At 39.1% G+C, this 19,524-nt stretch overlaps 1 protein-coding gene across 1 annotated transcript in view; it reads right to left on the bottom strand.

Moving 5' to 3' along the window:
- The window catches only part of RHEBL1 (RHEB like 1), a 918,240-nt gene extending 899,683 nt beyond the window's left edge, over positions 1-18,557 (bottom strand). Inside the window, exon 1 of the mRNA XM_044083781.1 lies at positions 18,143-18,557. Within this exon, the coding sequence (XP_043939716.1) occupies positions 18,143-18,194 (52 nt within the window). The 5' untranslated portion in view covers positions 18,195-18,557. The remainder of the gene's footprint in view (positions 1-18,142) is intronic.
- Between the last annotated feature and the right edge of the window lie 967 nt (positions 18,558-19,524).

Raw genomic sequence — 19,524 nt, 5'->3', positions numbered from 1 at the left:
AAATAAATAAAGGTTAACTCAAAATTCAAAGTTCTGGCTGCAGATACACACATGGTAACACGCCCTTCTTGAGTGCAGGCCTGCCTTCTTGAGTGCAGGCCTGGAAATAAAGCCTGGGTCGGGAGGTCACACCCACCTTATAATGCTCTGCAAAAGTATTTTCAAGAAGCAACAGTAGAAACAGCCCAGGAAATATTACTGAAGTTTGTGGAAGCTAGACACAACTTTACTGGAATGTGCTATGACACATCTCTGCAGTGCTTTGCCATATTTTTAGTAAAAGACAATCCAGTTAGAAGACCAGTTGGAGTGGCACTGTTTAGTAACCTTCTTACTTGTACAGGCTTACCAAAAGACACAACTGATTGCACAGAATTTTGGTTTGTACCACACAGTTTTTACTCAGTCTGCATATTTTTTAAACAGTGAAGAACTGGGTACTTGCAGTAAGTAAGAGAGATGTGGTAGGGGCATGGGAGAACTTTACAAAAGCCTTCTGTTATCTTCTTACCCATACATTAATTATCACAGCAAACTAAGCTTAAGTGTGAAGAAAGTATCTACCTTTGCCAATTTCTGTTAAGAGGCAGTTGACCTGAAGGTCGGGAATGCTGTTAACCACCATGAAAAAACAGAGAACCCCATCCTTTGGATTTGCATTCTTGCCAAGGCTATGCCAATGTTTGCTGGCTGCCCTGGATGTCCTGCTCTTGGGGCTATGGGTTGCAGCAGAACAAAAGGTCTATGATGGCTCTTCTGGGATTCAAAAGATTTTTGTACTGGGCAGGTGTGCATACATCTGTGCGAGAGCTCACTCACACAGCTGAATGGATTTTCACCTTCTGTTTGTTCCATGATTTAATGTGGTCATCTACTTCTAGTACAAACAGCGAATAAATGCCATAAATGGGAAAACCCTAAAATATACGGACACCCCCATAGTGAAAACGGTAATGAACAGCTATTAATGCTGGAGTAAGGCAAGGTCATACTCTAACCTGGCTGACCTAACCATTGCATTACAACGGATACTGACTAACACTATTCAAATGCAGAAGTTACTCAAACCTTAAAGACACTGATCATCACAGAGATCCCGCTACACAATGCAGTACATGGCGCAAGAAATACAGCTTCATGACTGAAGTAGCAGTTTCATGTTCCCATACACAAAAAGTGGGCTAGGCAAAAAAAACAACCACTTTCCTAATCTACCTAGAGACCCTGATTCTCTGTACAGAGAGCGGCTGACTGAAGACTGGATCATTGGGTTCCTCTTCACTGCACTGCAGAGACTGTTGCATTCAGTTAGGAGGTCTTTACCCATGCCAACAAATCCCTGTGTGGATGGGATACTCAGTCCGCTTTCCTAGAGTCAGATACTTTCAGGATATTCCCATACCTGATGGACTATATCATGGAAGGTGTCCACTAACAGTTTACTACCCATGAGGGCTGCTGTAAAACTGCGGGCCTTTTGATGTCGCTCATGCAGGAAGGGTATATTAGTGGGCTAGTAGCAAACAACGACCACAGTATCCAAAAAGTTCTTTAATAAAATCTCTGACGTCTCGGCCAAAGCCTTCAAGGAGAATTCTCCTTGAAGGCTTTGGCCGAGACGTCAGAGATTTTATTAAAGAACTTTTTGGATACTGTGGTCGTTGTTTGCTACTTGCTGCTTGCTACTTGGTGCCTTTTCATTGTTTTTGATATATTAGTGGGCTACTCTCACAGGATCATAGTGATACAAGGCAACTGAGTCTCAAGATCATTTACAGCTTGTCATTACTCACCCTTATTTTATACCACCCTACTCAAGATGAGTAAAACTGGGCAGTCCGAAGTAAATTTATGGGAACTCCTCTAATCATCCAGGTTTCAGAGGCAACAACCAGGCTAACTGCAAATGCTGGCTTTTTAAGCCTAGCCAATTTCCCCACAGTGAGAATTTAACCCTATACTTTGAGTCTGTGAGGTAAACACCTTAACCATTATGCCAAAGGATGCCAATGTGTCACTTTGTTTGATGTGCAGGGGAAGTCTATTCCACAGATGGGGCAGACATTATTCAATACAATCTGTCTATCAAGCATGCTCTACTTAAATAGGTATTCAAATCACTGGTTGTGAAGTACCCAAGTGACTTATGAAGACATAGAAGCTCAAGAAGGATCGGATCCTGAACTGATCAGAATGCAAGGCACAGATCTCCCCACAAGAGCCTATAAAGAAAATGAGTAAAGGGTTAGCACTTCAAGCCTTTCCTGGTAGTAGACTTTATGCCAAACCTCCTGGTTAGGTACATTCTGAAGGGAAACTGTATTAACTAACTAGTCTAATGAAGACTGCACACAAGGATGACACATTCATAGGCATATCATTCAGACCAAAAGAAATAGGAGTTCTTGACTACCTTTCCTAGATGGCAGTTCAAGGAGACGAAATCAAACAATCCCAGTTCCAAAAACCCAGACTACATTACCATTTTGCAGGTGGGTACTGACAATACATTGAGGGAGAGTGCCGTTTATCAGAGAACTACACACAAGAATGCAGGTAAAAATAAGTATATACCAGAGATTACCATTCTACACTGAAATATTCAGTTTTTTTTTGGTTCATAGGTAGGTACTAGGCTACTGGCCCTAGGGCCTACATAAGCCTAGCCAAACAGTGCCCTGTCTTTTACCAACCAAGAAAATTGTTTTCCTGTGCCTCTGTCAACCAGAGCCACAGAAGTGATACCCGGGGTGAATTTCCTATCTCCCATCCAATCATCAAGATTTTTCTTGAAGAGTGCTAATGAGGAGCTTTGTTTGATATAGATATGTAGTTTGTTCCAGAGTATGGGAAGTCTCTGGGACAGGAATCTATCCCTCCAGCATGTTTTGTTTATTGTGGTGACAAGGTTTAGGTCTCTAGAGCGTGTAGCTTGGAGGGATTGGGATTTCTTTTAATGGAGCATGTCCAACCGCTCTGGGTTTGACATAGCTTTGTATGTTGGGCAGTGATCGCCTCCGAGTAGGCAATATGCGACAGAGTAAAGCTGGAGTTTTTTGAGACAGTCTGTGTAGAGCATCTGTTTGAGGCCAGTAATCCTCTTTGTGAGGTATTTCTGCAGCCTTTCTAGTTGTTGCAGATGTCTTGTGAGGTACATACCAAAAGGGGCGTTGTACTCTATAATGGGTCTAATGTGTGATGAGTAGAGGGGAACAATGACCTCTTTTTTCTTTCTGGGTGGGGACTTTTACTCCCCACTGCAGCATCTAATGGCTCCCTACCCAGTGCCCCACATCCACATCTACCAGCCACCTTCTAACCCAAAGACTTCCTCCGAAATAGTGGGAGCTAGCATGGATCTTAAGAGCACTAGCCTCCAACATTCAAGTGTTTCTCCCATTTGACCTACACTATTACTCTCCCCACATGATTCCAGCAGTAACATCTGAAGGTTCGGAGTGTAATGGGGATGTGCAACTTTCTTCCTCATTTCTGCAGCAGCTAAGCCATGTCCCCACCTTTGGACCATGTCTTCCAATACTGAAGTTCACGGCCTCCAAAGGGGATCATAGCAAGAGATGCCCACAGAACCACTCCCCTTAGAGGTGGTAATGACCATTCCTGACTGTAATCTGTCAATAGACCAAGCCACTAACTGAACCCAGGTCATGGCTTTTTATCTCTACAACACCACAGTGGCATAAGGATTTAAATACTGTTAAATAATGAAATGGACCACACCACCACTGATTTGTACAGGTGTTTTGGTGGTGGCATCTTTCCAATAACAAATAAGAACTCCTCTTTTCTTGAAAAGCATTACATTATACATACAAAAATACATATATATCTATACACATATACACATTCACATCTACACGCGTGTGTATATAAAAATGTATGACAATTCAATACAAAAACAGTCTCAGGAGTTATGAACCCACCTCATTCTGAATCACGTGTAATGCAATATACCAACATCAAATGCCAATAATGCCCTGTATATGGAAATCTATGAGCAAAAGCAATCCTTTTATAATTCTCCTTACAGTTTTAGAAGGAATTATATTTGGTCAGTCAGATACAAAACAAAACAGTGTAAGAAACTTCTCTGTGTGGAAGATTTTCAGTCCATATATTTCTAGTTAAATCACTGTATATTAATCAGATCAGACAATAGAAGTAGCGAATGTAAACTCGTCAAGTCAAAAAGTAATAATAGAAAATATATAATTCTACAGCATTACTAAGTATTCGAAAGTAATCCAAGCAAGGCAGGCAGTCTGTTTCCAGTCGAAAATCCTTTAAATACACAGACAAGCAATCCAAGTAAAACAAAAATAGAGTAATAATTTCCTCACAAGCTTTCTAAATAAATATATATATATATATATATATATATATATATATATATATATATACTTTTTATCAGACATGGGAGTGGTTTATTGTGCTGTAAAACAAAGTGTTATTGGTACACATGTTAAATTCACATCCCTTCCCCCATCAATGTGACATTCGAGCTGGTCCTGCACTACCTAGTAGCTGTCATAATAATATTATAGCCCTAATGTACTTTAATGGTACATTTCTACTACTATTGTCTGATCCGATTAATATACAGTGATTAACTAGAAATATATGGACTGAAAACCTTCCACACAGAGAAGTTTCTTACACTAATCACAGACTTAATAATCTACTTAATAATTTGGTTAAATAAGATATACCATTAAAACAAAAATAGAGTAATAATTTCCTCACAAGCTTTCTAAATAAATATATTAAAGTACATTAGGGCTATATATTATTATGACAGCTACTAGGTAGGGCAGGACCAGCTCGAATGTCACACTGATGGGGGAAGGGATGTGAATTTAACATGTGTACCAATAACACTGTTTTACAGCACAATAAACCACTCCCATGCCTGATAAAAAGTATATACATATATTTAGAAAGCTTGTGAGGAAATTATTACTCTATTTTTGTTTTACTTGGATTGCTTGTCTGTGTACTTAATAAAGGATTTTCGACTGGAAACAGACTGCCTGCCTTGCTTGGATTACTTTCGAATACTTAGTAATGTTGTAGAATTATATATTTTCTATTATTACTTTTTGACTTGACGAGTTTACATTCGCTACTTCTATTGTCTGATCTGATTAATATACAGTGATTAACTAGAAATATATGGACTGAAAATCTTCCACACAGAGAAGTTTCTTACACGGTTTTGTTTTTAGACCCACTATACTTTAGTGGGTTGTTTTGAGACTTCGGGGATACCACGGAGATTACTTGTTTTCAGATACAAAACACATAAATTTATTTATTTTATTTTACATTTGTTAACCGGGCTAGTCCAACTGGATACATGTCCATTTTCAGTGGAGGCCCGAGGAGAACTCCGCTAACTACTACATAACAGGTTAAGAATATACAAAATTATACAATAAAAAAATAAAAACATTTGCTTTAAACCTTTTACAGGCTGTCTAGGTATTAGAGTACAATTAGAGGCATAGCAGGTGAATAGGTTAGATGCTTTACTAAGTTATGGTATTTCTACCTTCTTCATAAGTAGCAACATTTAGAATTTTTGTCTCTTAAAGAGGGGGAGTAACAGAAACATTTAGGAGGTGGAAAGTGGAATATGTTAGGGTTAGGAAGAAAAGGAGAGGCTGCTCCTACTCAAAGATTCAAATCTCAATAACCAAGTAAGCCATAGTATGTCACAGTTGTCAGTACAAAGAAGGTAACATCTTTGCTGTGAATAAAAGTCCCTATTTCTGAAGAAAAAAAAAAAAAAGTTATACAAGACTTTTGTTTCCTGTACAGTGGCAATTCAATAGATATATTCTGGGCATATACTACATTCTTGAGCTGAAAAAGAATTCACACCAATTCCTAAAGCAAGCAAAGTATAATGCAGTATGTCACAGGCAGTATCTCAACCCCCACTTACAGTTCTTGATAAAACTTTTCAGGAAACTGCATTTAAACAGGCAGGTACAAAAAATGTACTTAAAACTGACATTCTACCCTTAATGACTTAAAATACAACACTGAGATAAAACTGATCATACTTTTACTACAACTGTTAGCATAGGGAGTTTTGATTATGCCATCCAGTGACAAAAAGTTACTCCTTTTTGTGAGCATTTATAGAACTTTATTACTGATATAAAACTTAATCAACCCATAACAAATTCCCTACTCTGAAAATTCATACACCCGACCACATACAGAAATTAAACATACTACATCTTGGCACATTCTAATGTCAAAGAAAGCCTACAGGTGGTGTTTATCAATACAGGGTCACACCTCTGAAACATCGGGCATTTTCTAGCAAATTTATTTGGACAAAAATTCTACACACAGTTACAAAATATACTTACGTGGTTGTGTGTCTAGGCAAAGAGCTAATTATCAAACAGCACTCCCTCTATACAGAAGTTATCACCTACCATGCCTATAGACACAATGGCAACTGTAGTGGTGTGTACATACTTGTCAGAGATCATATCACCCCTAGACATTTTCTCAAATACAAAAGGAACTTATTGTATACTAAAAATCACACTAAACAAAATTAACAGTTTATCACCCATTAAAGGGCATCTTACATTACCCCTGAAGTTCATGGCAGGATCTTAAACATAATGGAAGAACTCAATCATTCTGGGAGACTTCAACTACACATCAACTGACCAGAGCACCTATCTTTCCAACATAGAATATGGACAGCATTTTAGATCTAATAAATAAAAACTCAATGGACTAAACTGGTACTAACCAAACTAGAGGACATAATATTATTGAAATGGCACTGTAGTGTCCGCATGGACAACTCCATTAAGAATTCTTACTATGATTAAGTAGGCCATAAACTAGTAACCTTTTCTCTCAAGCTGTCTAACCTTCCTGCCCTGAAACCAATACATAAGAATTCAAAGACAGCATTTCAGAATTTGAGACTTGTGTGTTTGAAGTCTAAAAATTAATGAAACCAAAATAATCGGAATTCAAAGACTGCGTACACAAATCTTCTCAAAATGATACGATGAAGTCTCAAAATTCACTTCTAACATCACCCCAAACAGTGTGTCAGCAGACAGATTTGAAAAGCAGTTTTATACCCAAATAAATAAATGCATAGAATTGGCAGTCCCATCTAGATCCAAATACACTGAAAAATTTAAGTCATCCCACTGACAAAATGTACAATAAAAAATGAATAAAAAAAATAGTAAACTGATCTAAAGAACCCCCACATAAAGGAAAATTAGGAAACTACAAAACTTTAAAACAGACTGCTACACCCAATAAGGCAGTCTATAAACTCGAGTTGGCATATGAAGCCAAGGACAATTACAAATCCTTATTTAATTATGTTAGAAAATTAAGAAAAAGAAACACTACAGTTACAAAATTCGTACTAAACAGGCAAGATCAAACCTGGACGTAGTGAAAGTTGCAAATCTACCAGCAAAATACATTTACTGCAAATTTCACTCCCAAGATGATGTAACTAAGCCTTACAATCCCTGTATCTCGCAAAACCCTCATCATCACTAAAGATCATATACTGAAAGTGCTGTTCAAGACTAAGAACATTTCCTCCACAGAACCAGATATCATACCAGGCTTTTCTGTTAAACAGTACAAAACCTGCCCTGGCAGAACCTCTCCATAAGTTAATTAACCTGAGCCTGGGTAGGCTCAGTTCCAGAAGGGTAGCGTCACTCTAATACCAACCTGGGAAACTACTGGCCCATCAAGCTGATGACTTTCATTTGTAAAGCCATGAAACACATTATGACAGATACGAGTAGGACACGCATTAAAAAGCTCATCAAGCTAGATTCACAGCAATGTGGTTTTGTAAAATATAGATTCTGGCTACTGGACCTGGTAAACATCTTCAAAAGTAACAAGCTGCTGACAGCTATCACAATGTACACAAAACATACCTTGATATGACCAAGACATCTGACACCATCTCCATGCTAGCATAATTAAAACACTAAGTTAAAAACTGACCCCTATGTAACAAGATGAATTGCAAAATGGATAAATGACACCACACAATATGGGTGGCAAGGGCAGGGTCAGAGAACAGGACTGTGTCCAGTGGTGTCCTGCAGAGCTCAGTGATGGGACTGATTTTGTTTGGTATTTACTTCTCTATACAGCATACTAAAAATCAGCACCTACCAGCTAACAGTTTGTGGAGGACTGCAAGTTCTGAGTTGTCTTACACTTATAAATCCCTGGTGTATTTAAAAATGGACTTAAGTTAAATGATAAAAATGCAACATTCACATTCATTCATACTGCTTCCACAAAACATATCCACTGCTGCAGAAACACAGCATCCACCTGTTCAGTTAGCAAGTCATATAAATAAGCAACATGAGAAGCCAGGATGGTTAGCTTGGGGGATATTCTTTAGCTGCAATCTTCTGGTAAGTTAAAATTCTACAAGACCATCTTCACTATGTTTCAACCGTACCATATGAAGAACTTTATCTGCACTTTTCATTACTTTGAGGTTTGTTACAAGATTAACAGTGGCCTAAAGCTGTTATTACATATGCAATACAAAAACAGACCACCTCATTCTTTGTTGATTGATAAAGGATTCCATGATAAGCTGGTTTAAATATCTTGGTCTTGTAAAGTAATTGATCTTCTTAAATCTTAGTCACCAATCACCAATTCTACAGGCAGGCGCTTGTAATGTGCCTTGGTGTCTAACCACACTTTTTATTGAACTAAACTAAGAACTCATTTCAACACAGTTTACATTCAATACTTACTGCACCTATTTTCAGACAATCTACACATAAACCTGCAACCTGTTGAGGTGTGAGCACAACATACCCAGATATAAAGGAGCTACTACCAAACCAAAAGGGGAACATTATAAACTCCATGTAGTGAATTATCACTTGAATCCTCAGAAATTACTTGTGGGACTTGAGTACTGGTACATTCCAACAAGCACAGTTCAATTGTAGAGTCACCAACTTTTACATGAGGAAGGAGGGTCAGCACAGACAAAATAACGGAATGGAATGGTAACTCGAACATTAAGAACTATATTTAGCTAAGAACTTACTAAAAAGTATAGAAGATCTAAGCAATATATTCTACATGAACAGACTCAAAGCCCAGTCAGTACACTTGGTATCCTACAGACTGCCAAGAGGCGACCTGTGGTGTCTTGCACAAAAAAAAAAATAAAATAAAATAAAAAAAAAATCCTCTAACCCCAACACTGATGAATCCAATTTACTGTACATCAGCATTTGAAAATGGCATCAAAAACTCAGTCTAGGGATCTACCCCTGTTCTGCAATATCAACAGAACCCATAATTCTGAGTAAAAAACAACAAACACACAAAGAACAAAACTTACGAAGACCTCACAGCCACAATTAAAGAAGTTAAGGGCTCTTAAGTTTTGTGACCAAACCCAAGACCTATGGGCCACTGAGAAGCAACATGCCCTAAATACTTTGCTGGAAATTTTGGATGCCCATATAATCGAGCAGTTCATTCTTGATATAAACTGATGAGATGAGTTTAAATGACAGGGAAGCTTAGTTCACAAGTGCATGAATCTTTGAAACATGAAAACTGTCATGTTTCACAGTATGGCTGATACTAATTTTTTGCGTGGGCCCGAGTGTCCTCTGGGATTCATGGCACTGTAACAATTGTCTGAAAATCCTTAAAGATACTTTCTAGGTTTGGTTTGGTATATATTAAGAATGTTACCACATCTTGATCAGAGCAAATGGGATAGGCAACATTTAGCTAAGCACCGACAGCAGGGCTGTCTACCAAGAGTACATCAAGCATGTTTTTGCCCCTTGACAATTTTAGCACCTGTCTGGAACCTGACTTTTATGACGTCTAGTGGATTTCATACAAGACTACTGTTTGAGGCAAAATTCTCCTCGTCAATGAAAAAAATGAAATTGCTTTCAGTTATGGGGAATTGCAAGTTTACCATGAAAACAGTCATGTTCTTCAGTTCAGGCGAGACTGAGGTGGTACACTGACATATAACAAAATTGTAGACTGTGCGGTTTACTGTAATCTGGATGTGGAGCACTAAAGTTTGACGATTAACCGCAATAATCCTACATCTGAACTGTTTACTTGTGGAAATGGATGCACCATATGTTTGCTTTGTGGCTCAAGTTGTAAAAGGTGCATCTGGTATGTGGATTGGATTTCTGAACCACATCTCTTCCCTTTTCCAGTTTTGTGAATGCAGAGCCAGTGTGTCTAATAAAAGTCAGCAATTATAAAGTTTCTGCCAGTATGCTCTGCTTTGGTTTCAAGGATGGAGATGATTGCTTTATTAGTTTCATCGTGACTGGTTCATGACAACTGTCAGGTGTGTGAAGTGGTGACTCAACAGACATATCCAAAAGAACCAGAGGAACTAATAGATACACAAGTCAGAATTTAAGATTACTTCTGTTTGAAGTAGAGTGGTACCCACTGACCATTGTGTGTGTGTGTGTGTATGTATACACATATAAAGACTTTTAGATCTTAGTTTACGTAAATATGTGCACCTCTCACACTTGGAATTTTAGCCCACAATTAAAAGAGTATGCAAACTGTTCAAAACAGCAATGATTTCTGGGTCCTTGTAAAAGGTGAAAATCATTACAGTGAACAGCCTCATCCTTTTTTAGCCACCACATTACACCATTCACACTCAGCACAAACAAAATAAAAGTTAGGAAAAATAAATAAAATAACATCAATGAAAAAATACTACAAACGTTAACAAGAGAAAAGAAAAAAATAAATTTAGATGCAATACCTTTACAGCAAATGGAAGACCATGGAGAGCCATGAGAAAAAATGCAAACTAAATAGATCAAAAAGAGGCATTTCTACGTTCATCTCACAGATCACAGTAAATAAAGTTGCTTATCAATTACCCCCCCCACACACACACACACACACCTTTTGCTCCTGGTGCCCACACAGTAAATAGCAGCACACAATATAGCTAGTAACCTTTTTCCTTCATTTTAGTAGCTCTTAAAACACAAAGACAAAATTATGTCACTTAGGAAGAGTACATGGGTATGTTTATGCTTTATTCGGACACCAAGATGAAATATTTAATGCAGGAAGTGACAGTTCCCATATAAACCTGAAGGTCTATGCACAAAAAAAACAAATAAATCCTAAAATTTATCCCAGTGAAAAAAAAAAAAAAAAAAAAATACATCCATAACAGTGTACATACATATACATAGTACAAGAGACGCATTACTTTATGTAGAAGGTTTATAGGTTGGTACGAGGCTATCGGCCCTAGGGCCTAAACAAGCCTAGCCATAACAATTCCCTGGCTTTTTCTTCCCACACTATTTACTTCCTTGGAATCCTGTCTAGCAGGCCAACCGACATGATACTAGGGCCTAAACAAGCCTAGCCATAACAATTCCCTGGCTTTTTCTTCCCACACTATTTACTTCCTTGGAATCCTGTCTAGCAGGCCAACCGACATGATCCCCAGGGTGAATTTCCTTTCTCCCATCCAATCGTCAAGGTTCCTTTTGAAGAGGACCAAAGTGGAGCTCTGCTTGACATGTGTGGGCAGTCTATTCCAGAGTCTGAGGAGTCTCTGGGTCAGGAACCTATCCCTCCAGCATGTTTTGTTTATTGTAATGACAAGGTTTAGATCCCTGGAGTGTGTGGCTCTAAGGGATTGGGATTTCTTTAAGTGTAGCATGTCCAACAGCTCTGGGTTTGACATGGCTTTGTATGTTAAGCAGAGATCACCTCTGAGTAGACAATGTGCAACTTTATTTACGAAAGGCTACAAATTAACAACAGTTAGCGCATTTCATAAAATATATTGTAAAAGTTGTTCTTACTTTTCCATACAGAGAATTTAGACTAGTCTAACCAGCAATAACTTTCATGGACTGGCAGGAAATTTCTGACAGAAAAACACTGACTTAAACATCATACCTAAAGAATAGTACGAAACTTATCAAGTTTTACCCTCAAAAGTTTTACAGCAACGTTACAAAAGTTATAACTGGCCCATTCTGAAAACATTCCCACTTGATGATGCCATTGCCAAGTCCAGTATGGTGTTTCCCAGCATACTTAATGAACAGGCCTTTGTTAGAAAAGAGAGGAAGAAGAGTCAAAGCCAACCATACCACATGGCTAACTAAATCAGCCAAGTAACTCATGCACATTAGGGACAAGGCTTGGAAAACCTGCTCTCAGCAAAACACAGCAAAAACTCCAAGCCTACAAATACCGCTGTATCATTCCTAAAACCAAAATTAGAGCAAACAAAAACAATGATATTTTACCACACTCCAGGGCACCCATCAAAACAACTGTCATCCATTAAGCAGCAGCCCAATTCACCACCTCATAAGCACAGATTGCATCAAAATTTAACTTTTACTTCATTAACATTTTAACTACTCTAATAAAAATAATTCCTCCCCTAACCACTAACTCAAACACCTGTTAACTAACAACCACTGTACCCTCCTCACACTGCAAGCCATAGCAACCTACTTTACACAAAAAAATATGAAAACTAAAACTCACTACTTTTCTTGATCCAGACGACCTTTCCACATAGTATCTCAAACTGGCCATAGACAATGTAGTCTACCCTGCACCCATACTAACAGATCCATCAGGGAGGCTCATGTCTTATCCGTTTGGGGAAAAAAAAACATGCATTTTCCCACTATATAAGGGTGGAAATGTCACTGATTTCTTAAACTTTAGGCCAACTGCAATGTTGGTACCTTTGTTCAAAATCATAGAAAATGTGTCCACAGACAACCACTTCATCTACTCTCAGCTAATTACATCCCATGATACAGTACACAACCCACAGAAATGGCTAAGCCTGAAAGGAATAATTTTATATTACAGACATTTATGTTCCCAAGGCAAGGTTCTTTAATGTTCACACTTCCAATAACTTAGCAGGAGATGCTCTTTACTCTACCTGCATTGCTAAAATATGGACACTCATCCCACTCTCAGTAAGGTTAAATAACAACCTTCTCATCTTAAAAACTGATCTTAATACCTATTGGAGTATTGGCTTTGCTCTCACTCACCCCTCAGATAACCTCACACATACTAAATTATTTCTGACTGATACATGTTAACTAAACCATTATAAAATGTTTCTGCCTCATATGATTACACAAAGACCCTATCTCCAGTATCTCTGTATGAAGCTACTTGTTCACTAATTTAACAACTTTTGACCTCCTCAAGTCACTCTACCTTAAAACTCTTGCTTAACCTAAAAACCTTTTCCTAATCCTGTCACTCATCTTTTATTTCCTTTTCACCCATAATATATCTCGTTGACACTTACCACTAACAGAAAAATAAACAGACATAATACCATGTATTTCAATACCACTTTTTTCATGTCAACACAGAATACAACTGCTACTAAATCTTCCACTTTCTTTCTGTTGCACTAAACTACACCCTCCAATCCTTCTTACACTGACTACAACCTAGAAATAAATTACAACATGCACATTTTTAATCTTACATAAAAAATTTACTTTTCGGTTTATTGCTAATTCTTTTATAGGATTAAAAAAAAAAAAAGTTTATTACTTAAAAATATTCATTGATTCTAAACAATTTTTGTACACGTACACAACCATTGTAACTATGTATGTAATGCAATGCATTACAGATTCATATATTTTGTATTCTTTGTGGAGCTTTCATTCACGGGGCTTCACTAAAAAGTTTTTTTCTACCCAGCCAGACCTCACCGGTAAACAAGTACAAATAAACAAATAAAACTAGCAAATAAATAACCAGACTTTATTCTACAGTGCATTCTGCGATGTACCTCACAATACAGTCCCTCCACTACTACAGCATCACTCCTTTTACAATTGCTACAAATGACCTTTATAATACAGAAGTACGTATGCATACATATACATACACGAATCACAATTGGCCGATGTGTTTTTTTTTTTCAGAAGAAGGTGGACATGCAATACCTAATGAAAAACAGGGAAAAAATCATGTGGACTTTCTAGTAACATGCTTCGCCCATTAAACCAGAGATATGCAGCAGAAACCTTAACCACTGACCCATCACATCACCCACTTGTAAATATTTTTTCGATAAGAAACTAAGAGTAATGCTACTCAATGCCAGAAGTCTAAACCTCAAGATGCACGCACTCTAAACTCTCCTTAGCATGGAGAACATAGATATCTGTGCAGTAACAGAAACCTGGTTCAAATCTCCCGAGAGCACCCCAGCACTACCAGGTTATACCTCATACCATGCTTTTCGGCCGCAAAACTTGGACCGAACCACAAAAGGAGGGGGGAGTATCAATATTCGTCAAAGATACCCACACCCCCAGGTTGGTGGCACAGCACGAAGCATCAGAGACTATCCATGTGCAACTGTGGGTAAAACTGCCTTAGCCTGCTACAGACCACCCTCCCAAACACAGGAACCCCACTTGGCCTTCCCAAGAATACTGGAAAATATGAAGGTCTCTCCAAACACCATTATATTGGGCGACTTCAACTACCCAAACATAGACTGGGAGCATTATTCTAGCTCCAACACCCTAGCCCAAAGGTTCCTAGAATTTATAAACTCAAATGCTATGGAACAACTTGTTACCACTCCCACAAGAGGGGAAAACATACTGGACTGATCATCACCAACATGGGGACACTATGCTCCAGACCAGAAGTGTATCCCTCACTGGTAAGATCAGACCATAAACTAATCTCACTGGATATTCACATCCTGACCCCACCCCCTGCCCAGAAAATCACAGTGAAAAACTTCTCTAAAGCAAATTTCACACGCCTCAAAACCGAGGCGAAATCCTTCAAAGCCCCCGGGCCTGTGGAAAATACGGCCCAGACCGCAGAATCCTTTATAAACGCATTCTATGAACACCTTCAGGAATGCATGGATCATGCAATCCCAAATAAAACCAAGACCCAATCCTCCAAAGGCAGACGTCCTGTCTGGTGGACCCCAGCCATAAACAAACTATACAATAGAAGGAGGAAGCTACTACATGATACAGCAAAATCCCAAAAAGGGAAGGCATCTCTGATCAGTATTAGCAAAAAACTATGGGCACTCTTAAAATCGTCTAAGGCCAGCTACGAGAGAAAAATTGCACAGGACACTAAGGATAATCACAAGGCTTTCTTTAGTTATGTTAGGAACCTGGGTGGGAATTCCCAGATATGCTCAGAATTAGTCCAAAATGACAAAAAATACACTGAGCCCACAGACATTGCCAACATCCTAGCTTGACAGGTTCAGTGCAAACTTCTCCCCCCTCTCCCCACCAAAAGGGCAAACATCTATCCCAACAGAGTGCTGCCCCCCTGACATCTCAGATGCTCAGGTAAGAGCCGCCCTCTCCAAAGCAAAAAACACAGCATCAATGGGACCAGATGGTGTCCCGGGCTGCGTCCTACATGAACTCCAAGAAGAGCTAAACCCAAACATAAAACTACTGTTCAATCTTAGCCTTACTACAGGATATGTACCCAAAGAGTGACGTACAGCAACAGTGGTCCCTCTTCACAAAGGTGGTGCCTCAACGGATCCTGGAAACTATCGCCCCATAAGCCTGACTAGCTTGGTCTGCAAAGCTATGGAAAGGATCATCATGGACCTCGTAAATAAAGATATTGGGGACCTACAGACACTGGATCCTACCCAGTTTGGCTTTGTTAAGGGCAGATCCTGCCTCTTAAACCTGGTCGATTTCTTTGAAACAGTCACCAAGGCCATTGACGAGGGGAAGGTGGTCCACACAGCCTACCTGGACCTCACAAAAGCCTTCGATACAATACCCCACTCGGGCATTATAGATAAGCTCACCAGCTTAAATATAAACTCCTATGTCACTAGATGGGTTGCAAACTGGCTCAAGGACAGAACCCACATGGTTAGAATTGCTGGAGCCATGTCAGACTCCAAACCAGTTACAAGTGGCGTCCCACAAGGCTCAGTCCCGGGGCCTCCCTAGTTCGGTATATATTTCTCGGCGGTACAGGCCAACACGGAAGGACTGTGGCTGACCAAGTTCGCAGATGACTGCAAACTGGGCACCATAATCAACTCTCCAGCCGACACAAGCATCCTCCAAAAGGGCCTCATAGAAACAGACAACTGGTGCCAGAGCCATGGCCTCAAGCTAAATGCCAAAAAGTGTATAGTCATCCCCTTTGGCAAAAACAAAGTGCCCACAAATTACCACATAGGTGGTAATCCATTAAGTACAGAAGAAGTCATTAGGGACCTGGGGACCCAAGTTGATAGCAATCTCTCATTTGACAACCACGTGGCCAAAGTGGTTAGAAAAACATTTTATATAGCCCACCTAATCATGAAGGGATTCACATCTAGATCAGCGGAGGTCATCGTGCCTCTTTACTCATCCCTCATCAGGCCCATAATTGAGTACAATGCCCCTTTTGGGATGTACCTTACCAGACACCTGCAGCAACTGGAAAGACCCCAAAAGTACCTCACCAAGAGGATCAAAGGGCTCAAACAGATGCCATATGCTGCCCGGTTAAAGAAACTCCAGCTCTACTCAGTGGCATACCGCCTGCTCAGAGGCGATCTGTGCCTGACGTATAAAGCCATGTCCAACCCAGAATTAATGGACATGCTGCACCTCAGAAAATCCAAATCCCATCGAACTATGCGCTCGAGAGACTTGAACCTCAGCACTGAAATAAATAGGACATGCTGGAGGGGCAGATTCATAACCCAGAGACTCCCTTCACTCTGGAATAAAATCCCAGTCCAGGTTAGGCAGAGTCCCACATTAACTCTCTTCAAGAGGAATCTTGATGAGTGGATGGGAGATCGTAGGTTTACCCCGGCTATCACTTCTGTGTCACTGTTAGACAGAGGCACAGTATACTAACCTCGAAAAAAGGCATAGCAAAATTAATTTAAAATGGGTGGCGAAAGCCAAACACACTCTGGCTAGGCTTATAAATGCCCTAGGGCAGATAGCCTAGTATGAACCTAAACTATATCACACTGACAGGTTAAGTCTGCACCTTCAGTAACGATGCTACTAATTTGTGAAAGTGAAGAAATCGTGTATTCAGTGTATCAATGTACTGCCTGCAATGAAACAGAGAGGTTCACACAACGCCGGTCTTTTTTTTTTTTTTTTTTAACTTCTCTCTGGGGCAACCAACCAGACTAATCATAATAAAAACAGCAGTTTGCTTTCCTGTACCTCATGCGATTAAAACAGCAATTTTAGACCGAAAGTTCAAAGCAAGAGTCCTTAACACGAATGACTGACCTTCTGAAGCCAAAGCTTATAACTAAATTCAGTTTTAGTTGCATACAAATCACACAAGACAAAAATATATGCTAAATACTTGCTAAAGTTTACTATTTTATCACACACATCACATCAACTGAGAACTATAAGAATTTAACTGCAAACACCCTAAGCTCATGACCTAAACACGTCCACCACTACTTCACAAATAGAAAGACTTTTACATTTCAAAGTTCCTATACTGATTAAAACTACGCCACACATAACTGCGGTCAATAAACAAAACTGTGTGACATTACGGTGCAACATAAACAAACTTGCTAAACAACAGACATCAGCACTTCCTTTTGCTGACTAATCTATAGCATGCGCATGTCACTGCTTGTAAACCACTGCCTAAAGCAAAGTAATTTAGCTAGTCACTGAATATGGCAGGTACACTTAATAACTGATTAACAAATGCAGTTCCGTTTGCTATAGTCTGCATGCATAAAAACACAACTCCTTATTTAACACTCACAGATCCAAACGCACCTCCACAGTGAAATTGCATTTTAACAAGTTTCAGACGAAAGGCAAATAAGGACGTCAAAAGGGGGGGGCTATCAGTGACAGAAACCATGAAAAGTGGGTTGGAATGCAAAACATTGCTTCAAGTGGGGAGAAAGTTATTCACACAGGCTGTAAAGGATCAATGACATTAAAATAAGGGTGTCCGTACTTATCAAACTCAAACAGAAGAGTGGACACAAATTACTCACCGACTGATCGGTAGCCCAAAACGGCAATCTTCCGAAACTTGGGCTGGGGCATGGCGCGGCGCGCGACTGCGGCACCAGCAAAAATAGGTTATGACGCCCAGCCAAACAGTTAAGGGCACACTATAACACGCACAAAATGTTTACAATAATAAAACAACAGCAACAAAAATGTAAACTAATCAAACAGCCGAACTCAAAGGACACAGTGTCACGTGACCACACCACTGTCAGTATCTATCCAAGTCTATTAGCAGTTTTATTATAATCCACTCCAACCCCCTACATTCATTTATTCTTAAACTTTAAACTGTCAAACTGGATCTTCCGCCGTTCAACCTAGCCCGGCTAATATACTTGGCTTACTCACGCGAGCCGAAAACTACTCTAGTTAGCGTGGCTACTGTCGCAAACAAGGACCCAGCTTACGTGTTTGAATGCGTCACCATAATTCCGTTGTATCATCACTAGAGGACCTTTGAAAGGGTGAGGGTTCTACAATGTTTCTGTGTTAATTTATTATAAAGTAGCACAAAGGAGCAATCGCTAGCGTATTCCCCCAAACGTATAATTATCAAAAACAAAAGTATACGCTGTAAAAGATGAGCTTTTTTTTTATAAAAAAATAAATACATACGGTAAGCTTTCACAGATAAACTGCTTACACAGGTCATATAAAATCAAAAGCATACACTGAATAAATGCAATAAACTAAGTCAACATATTAAATACAAAAAAAATCTAAAAAAATTCACATACTTCATTCATAATTAAATCTGAATGAACATCTGCGTAAATCCGTTTGGTTTAAAGCTTGTCTTAAAGAGACCTTGCCGTTCACGCCATATGCTTTGCCGGCTCGTAAACGTGTATTCCATAACTCCCCTGCTTTCCGTTTTATTAGACAAGTCCCCCAATCTCCCATCATCTCTCATAATTTCTACTGCTTTAAATTTAAAAGGATGTGTTCCTCCCATTGCCGTGGTATGTCTGGCTAATGAATTCTAATTACCTTGACTTATAATTGACATGCTTCCTCATTCGTTTCAAGAGGGAGCGATCCGTCTTGCCGACATTAAATTTTTTGCATAAAACACACTCAGCCAAATAAACAAGATGTATAGAAATGCAACTCACTTCTACTCTAAAATAGTATTTTTACTAGTCTCAGAATGTATAAACATATTATCACTATCTATAAATGACAAAAGTTACACTTGCTACAAGTAAATGTACCTATGTGGCTTCCATCATTATTATAACAAAGAATCCTTTTTATTGATTTTTTTTTAATCTAAAATTCGTTCTAGACCCTATTACACTGTTTATCTGATCATCTGATGTTACTATGTGCCAGTTTTTCTTAATATTGTTTTTTGTTGTTG

This window comes from Protopterus annectens, chromosome 9.part0 (assembly GCF_019279795.1).
Source record: "Protopterus annectens isolate FY-2018-M chromosome 9.part0, PAN1.0, whole genome shotgun sequence".
In the NCBI taxonomy this organism is placed as follows: domain Eukaryota; kingdom Metazoa; phylum Chordata; order Ceratodontiformes; family Protopteridae; genus Protopterus; species Protopterus annectens.
This window is presented reverse-complemented; position numbering and strand designations above follow the sequence as displayed.